We start from the raw sequence: 7752 nt of genomic DNA on the forward strand, positions 1-7752 counted from the left end.
CTCTCCCCATCATTGTTTTTAGGGTCCTGAAGGTGCTACTGGCCTCAAGGGTACATTGGGAGATCGTGGTCCTCCTGGATGTAGGGTATGTGACTATGCCATCTTTGCTTTGGGCAACCTGCTATGCATGTAGAGCTCAGTCACTGTGTGGGCTACAATAACTGTAGGCCAAGTGTGATATATAATTTACACATCCATCTAAATAATAATAATAATAATAATAATAATAATAATAATAATAATAATTTATTATTTATACCCCGCCCATCTGGCTGGGTCCCCTCAGCCACTCTGGGCAGCTTCCAACAAAACACTAAAATACAATAACCTATTAAACATTAAAAGCTTCCCTAAACAGGGCTGCCTTTAGATGTCTTCTAAAGTTTTGGTAGTTATTTTTCTCTTTGACATCTGGTGGGAGGGCGTTCCACAGGGCGGGCGCCACTACTGAGAAGGCCCCCTGCCTGGTTCCCTGTAACATGGCTTCTCGCAGTGAGGGAACCACCAGAAGGCCCTCGGCACTGGACCTCAGTGTCCGGGCAGAACGATGGAGGTGCAGACGCTCCTTCAGGTATACTGGACCGAGGCCATTTAGGGCTTTAAAGGTCAGCACAAACATGTTGAATTGTGCTCGGAAACGTACTGGGAGCCAGTGTAGGTCTTTCAAGACCAGTGTTATATGGTCCCGGCAGCTGCTCCCAGTCACCAGTCTAGCTGCCACATTCTGGATTAATTGTAGTTTCCGGGTCACCTTCAAAGGTAGCCCCACATAGAGCACATTGCAGTAGTCCAAGCAAGAGATAACCAGAGCATGCACCACTCTGGCGAGACAGTCTGCGGGCAGATAGGGTCTCAGCCTGTGTACCAGACAGAGCTGGTAAACAGCTGCCCTGGACACAGAATTGACCTGTGCCTCCATGGACAGCTGTGAGTCCAGAATGACTCCCAGGCTGCGGACCTGGTCCTTCAGTGGCACAGTTACCCCATTCAGGACTGGGGAGTCTTCCACACCTGCCTGTCTCCTGTCCCCCCAAAACTGTACATTTAAACAAACAATTTAACATTTCAGTGTAGTATAGTCTAGTATCAATTTTTTTTTTAATTTGCAGAATATAGATAGATATATTTCAAATGAAAACAAGAACACCGAGTGATACTGAATCCTAGGTGTGTTTTCCAATGTATTTCTTATCAATAATAAAAAAATGGTGTCGCCCCATATTTCTAAGTTATAAACCAAATCAACGGAACAAATGGCTTTGCTGAATGACTGTTGATATTCTGCTGCAGTTGCCTTACTTAATGACTTTTCTTTCAACTTCATTATCAATTGTGACTGAGCACAGAAATCTATTTTTAATATAATATGCTATTTTTCTTCTTTCAGGGTATTAAAGGAGCAAAGGGTGTGGCTTCTTTTTCCGTATGTATTCACCACATCATGGACCTTAAATATTCAGAAAGGTTCTGTAATTCCCCCCTGTAATCTGTGGATTACTCAACTTTTCTTCTCTTTCTCACTCTGTAGCCGTGCGAACTCATTGCTTATATTCGTGAGCACAGCTGTAAGTATTGATTCCTACTGCATTCAGTTACTCATGAAGGATAACTGATTGTCCTATTGTCATGGGCAGGTAGGTAAAGGTAAAGGGACCCCTGACCATTAGGTCCAGTCGTGATCGACTCTGGGGTTGCGGTGCTCATCTCGCTTTACTGGCCGAGGGAGCCGGCGTACAGCTTCCGGGTCATGTGGCCAGCATGACTAAGAAGCTTCTGGCAAACCAGAGCAGCACACGGAAACGCCGTTTACCTTCCCACCATAGTGGTACCTATTTATCTACTTGCACTTTGACGTGCTTTCGAACTGCTAGGTTGGCAGGAGCAGGGACCGAGCAATGGGAGCTCACCCCGTTGCGGCAAGTCCTAGGCTCTGTGGTTTAACCCACAGTGCCACCCATGTCCCGGCAGCGCCACCCTTAATCATATAGCTTTGGTTGATTACTGACCTCTACAGGCTTAAGAAGTCGACGAGTTTTCAAATAGCTTTAGGATCTGGCTATCTGTCTTGCCAAAACTTCAGTTAACTTCTGCTATAGGGAGTTATCTCTGGCTGTTGTCATGATAGCTCCTTGACGACAATTTCCATTGTTGTGCCATAGCTCAGATCCTGTAGTCCTATGCTACTGAGATATACCACTTTCCTAATTCTGCTTTTTTTTTACTTTTCATGGGAGCCAGAAATGTCTACACCAAGCAATAAACACATTTGGGAGCTGGCAAATTTGTTCTTTTTTCAGGACCAGTTGCTGGGACCTTTTGCTTCATTGAATAATCCATTTATTCCTTCTTGTTTAACTGCCGGCCAAGCTTACTCATGGTGGTCACTTAATATATCTGAAGTCGCATCCATATTATATATTATATATTATATATTATATATTATATATTATATATTATATATTATATATTATATATTATATATTATATATTATATATTATATATTATATAATAATAGAATTTTATTTATATCCCGCCCTCCCCAGCCGAAGACGGGCTCAGAGCGGCTAACAACAGTAAAGCATTTAAAGCACATATATGCCATTTTAACAGCCATGACTCCCCCCCCACCCCCAAGAATACTAGGAATTCTACGACTTCCGGTTGGCGCCGGCGCTAATGGCGGCTCGCTCTCCGTTCTCCGGAGAGAGAGCTGCTCCGCGAGTTCGGGTCTGACCGCTACGGCGAAGCGGGGACCCCTAAAATCACAGGCGCGGAAGCCTGTGAGCAAGGAGACTCGGTGGGCATCGTTTGCGCCCCCTTTTACTGCGAAAGAGCCTTTTTAAAGGCTCCGGAGGAGCATCGGGGGAGCGCAGAGCTGAGAGTCGCTACCCAGCTCGTGGAGTGAAGCCGCATCGCCATTAGCGGAGAGCGCCGACTTCTTCCTGTTATTTGGACTGAAAGAGACTCCCGTGAGTAGGATTGGCAACCCTTTCGGGACTTTAAAATTTAACTTCTTTTAAAATTTGGCCGAAAGTGGGGACGGTAAACAAAGGAAGTCTGCCTTCCCCAGATTGCATGACTGCTAAAGCAACGGACTTGGTAAGCTGCAATTGACATCTTTTAAGGGAAATTTTCAAAAAAAAGGATTAACCCCAGCATTGACTTAAGTCCTCCCCCCTAGGGAGCAGGAACGGGGGGGGGGGGGTGAAAAAGAAAGGAAACCTGCAGGAAAACTTTTTAAGGGACAATCTACCGCAGACTCTATCTCTGGGAACGGACTGCCTGAGTGATACACTTTGACAGGGAGCTGTCAAAGACATTGCAAAGAGGAGACTTTATTTGCTACAATTTATTGAGACCTTGTAAAAATTATATGGTTGCAACTAAAAGACTGAGAGAAGTTTTTAGTAACTCTTCCCTCTGAGGGCTTTTGGATTCATTGTTTCTTTGCTATATTGAAGGTCTCAGCTCCCTCTAGAGGGCTGGAAGTAACAGTTGCAACACGATTGTTAGTCACTGGCTTTTTCCATTCAAACCTGTTCCTGTGAGAACGACCTTGGGACATGAGCGGCCCTGGAGATGAGATAGCAACAAGATCTAAGTCTAAGGCAGCACATAAGAAAAGGGGCTCCTTATCAGGACTATTGCCAACAGGCCCAGGTGGACAGGAAAAGGGAATAAGTGCATTCATGGAGTCAGTGACGCAGGCATTATTGAAGATAAATGAATCTTTAGAAAGATTGAATAAACAGAGCACAGAAAATACCAAGCAATTGGCAGATCTAACGGCAAAATTGGAATTGAACACGCAGAGCGTAACGTCTAATACACAGATTATACAACAGTTGGTAGAGGAGAACGCCACAATAAGGAAAATTGCAGAAGAGGCTAAATCTACTGCGGAATCTACACAGGAAAATTTAGTTCCTGTTTGTAGGAGGCTTGACCAGCATGAGGCGACCCTTTCTTTATGGGACATGCAGCGTAAGGAGAAGAACTTAAGACTTAGGTTGGTTCCTGAGAGTGAGGGGGACAACCTAGTGGACTTTCTCACAAAAGAAATTTCAGACTTCTGGCAGGAAAATCTAGAGGGAACAGAATTTGAGATTACAACCGCCTTCAGATTGGGTAGAAGGCAAGGCAGGAAGATTCCAAGGGACTGCCTGATTACATTGAGGTCGAAAGAGGAGAGAGACAAGATACTTAGTCTGCATTACCAGAAAACACTCCAGATTCAAAACGTCTCTGTGCAAATCTACAGGGATATCCCAAAATATATTTTGGAGGTGAGAACTCAGTTCAAGACTTTGGTGGACCTGCTGAAGAAGAACAACATACCTTTCAGGTGGGAATTTCCACAGGGTTTGTCTTTCAACTTCAAAGGAAAGAAAGTCAAGATAAAAACTGTACAAGATAAAGAACAGTTCCTACATAAACACGGAGAAGACCTGGTGAAAGGGGTCCTCAACTCAACTGCAGATACAGACTTGGGGAACTTGACATTTGGACTCAAATCACCAACGGACGAAGAACAGCTGCAGGGTGCAGTTGGAGGTAACTAATTAACAATGTCTCTGAGAATTTTAACTTGGAACTGTAATGGACTGAACCTTCCCAGGAAAAGGCGTGAGGTTTTTCATATTTTGAAGAAAGAACAATTGGATCTGATTTGCTTACAAGAAACCCACGTGACAAGAGCACACAGAAGACTACTTATAAATAAAAGATTGGGACAAGAATTTATTTCGTCAGATAAAGTTAAGAAAAGAGGAGTGGTGATATACGCAAAAGAGAAATTGGCTCCAAGACAGATTTTTAAAGATGAACAGGGCAGAATTTTGGCAATTGAGATACAGATCCAAGGAGAAAAAATTTTGATACTTGGAATTTATGCACCAAATGAAGGGAAGGCAGAATTTTATAAGAAATTACATGAGACATTAACAAATTATCTGGATTACAAGGTGATTTTATTAGGCGATATGAATGGGGTTGTTTCTACAAATATGGACAAAGCGCAAAGACAGGTGATCTCCAAGGACGGGAGACTACCTAAGACTTTTTTCGAAATGACTGACAACTTGGACTTGATCGACATTTGGAGAATAAGAAACCCCCTCGAGAGGGAGGGAACATTCTTTTCAGAATCACAGATGACCTGGACAAGAATAGATCAAATATGGATTACTAGTGGGATGGCTCCTAAGATAAAGAAAGTGGAAATCTGCCCAAAGACATGCTCCGACCACAATGCAGTAAAGATGGAAATGAAAACAACAACAGCTGGCTCTTTTAGATGGAGAATGAATGACACCCTATTTAAAGATCCAGAGGTGTACCAAAAGGCCCAAAAGACTTTGAAGGACTATTTTGAGATAAATCTAAAGACAGAAGTGGAGAAACGAGTGATCTGGGACGCAAGCAAGGCTGTGATGAGGGGTTTCTTGATACAGCAGAACTCCTTGAAAAGGAGGAAACAACAGGAGAAGAAAGATAAAATTTTGGAAAGGATAAAAGACAGTGAAAAGAAACTGAGATCCAACCCAAAGTCACATGAGATTTTGAGACAAATCAAATTGTATCAGAAGCAATATATGGAATTGATGAACCAGGAGATTGAATGGAAAATTAAACGAATGAGACAAAAGACATTTGAATCGGCAGATAAATGTGGGAAACTCCTGTCATGGCAATTGAAGAAGAGATTGAAATTGAACACAGTTACAAGTTTGGAGGTAGATGGAAAGAATATTTCGAAACCAAATGAGATCAGCAACTGTTTTCAGAGCTATTTCAGAAGATTGTATGCACAAGGGCCGGAAAACGAAAGAGACATTGAAGAATTTCTTAAGAAATATGGATTACAAAAAATTTCGCAACAAAGTACAGCGTTTTTAAATGAGAAAATAACTGAACAAGAAATCGAGGGTGCCATTCAAAACATGCAACTGGGGAAATCTCCAGGGCCAGATGGACTAACCTCCAGATATTACAAAGCCTTGAAAGACTGGATAATTCAGCCACTTAAGGAGGTTTGTAACGAGATATTACAGGGGAAAAGGGCACCTGAGACGTGGAAAGAAGCTTTCATCACACTTATACCAAAGAATGAGGTTGATAAAAAACAGATCAAGAACTACCGCCCTATATCACTACTTAATGTGGATTACAAAATTTTTGCAGACATTTTGGCAAGAAGACTAAAGAAGGTGCTGGTGGAGGAGATCCATAAAGACCAGGCAGGCTTTCTCCCGGGTAGGCATATATCTACTAATGTAAGGAATATAATTGACATTATAGAAATGCTGACAGTGAATATTAACACAAAAGCAGTTTTAATTTTTGTGGACGCGGAGAAAGCCTTTGACAATATATCTTGGAAATTTATGAAAAAGAATCTCCATGGGATGGGGGTAGGCCAAAGGTTTGAAAATGGTATAAGTGCAATTTATTCTGAGCAAAAGGCTAAGTTAATTGTAAATAATGTGGTTATGGATGAACTTCCTATAGAAAAAGGGACACGTCAGGGGTGCCCAATATCCCCATTACTTTTTATATCGGTCCTGGAGGTCCTGTTAAATATGATTAGGGGAGATCAGCTGGTAAAAGGGATTCAGGTCGGAGCCAGACATTACAAATTGAAGGCCTTTGCAGATGACTTAGTACTGACTTTGCAAGAGCCAGACACTAGTACTAAAAGAGCTTTGGAATTAATTCAAGTATTTGGCCAGGTCGCAGGATTCAAGTTGAACAAACAAAAAACCAAGGTATTGGAAAAGAACTTAACAAATGTTGAAAGGGATAGATTCCAAGAGGAAACTGGGCTAGTGGTGGTAAAGAGTGTAAAATACCTGGGGATTAACATGACATCTAAGAATGTGAACTTATTTAAGGACAACTATGATAAGTGCTGGACTGAGATAAAGAAAGATTTAGAAATATGGTCAAACCTGAAGCTTTCCTTGTTAGGTCGAATAGCAGTGATAAAAATGAATGTATTGCCTAGAATGTTATTTTTGTTTCAGACATTACAAATTGTTGATAAACTGGACTGTTTCAAGAAGTGGCAGAAAGATATATCTAAATTTGTCTGGCAGGGCAAAAAGCCCAGAATTAAGTTTAAGATACTTACTGATTCCAAAGAAAGAGGGGGGTTTGCCCTGCCGGACTTAAGACTGTACTATGAATCGGCAGCTTTCTGCTGGTTAAAAGACTGGCTACTTCTTGAAAATGCAGACATTCTAGACTTGGAAGGATTTGATAATAACTTCGGTTGGCATGCATATATTTGGTATGACAAGGTTAAAGTGTACAAGGGTTTTAAAAATCACATTGTCAGGAAAGCACTATATAATGTTTGGATACGGTACAAAGATTTATTGGAAAATAAAACTCCCAGGTGGCTTTCACCAATGGAGGCCAAGGAGGTAAAGAAACTCAATACGAGAACTAATTGGCCGAAATATTCTGAAATTTTAGAACAAGAAGGTGGTGAACTTAAACTACAAAGCTATGAGAAAATAAAGTCCAAGGTACGGGATTGGCTCCATTATTTTCAAATAATGGAGGCCTATAAACAAGACAGGAAAATTGGTTTCCAGGTGGAGAAATCGAAACTAGAAACAGAACTGTTAGAACCCAATACTAAGAATTTATCAAGAATGTATAACTTGCTGTTGAAGTGGAATACAATAGACGAGACAGTGAAGTCAGCTATGGTTAAATGGGCACAGGACATAGGTCATGACATT

General features: G+C 41.6%; 1 protein-coding gene across 1 annotated transcript in view; it reads left to right on the plus strand.

Annotated features, from left to right (window-relative positions):
- LOC307199725 (collagen alpha-6(VI) chain-like) overlaps nucleotides 1–7752 on the plus strand; it is a gene marked incomplete at its 3' end in the record, with an annotated part of 62905 nt that overhangs the window by 52546 nt on the left and 2607 nt on the right. The window contains exons 28-30 of the mRNA XM_079947702.1: nucleotides 23–85; nucleotides 1388–1423; nucleotides 1529–1565. Coding sequence (XP_079803828.1) covers nucleotides 23–85; nucleotides 1388–1423; nucleotides 1529–1565 — 136 coding nt within the window. The remainder of the gene's footprint in view (nucleotides 1–22; nucleotides 86–1387; nucleotides 1424–1528; nucleotides 1566–7752) is intronic.

The sequence above is a fragment of the Podarcis cretensis genome (assembly GCF_951804945.1).
Source record: "Podarcis cretensis genome assembly, chromosome: 12".
In the NCBI taxonomy this organism is placed as follows: Eukaryota; Metazoa; Chordata; class Lepidosauria; order Squamata; family Lacertidae; genus Podarcis; species Podarcis cretensis.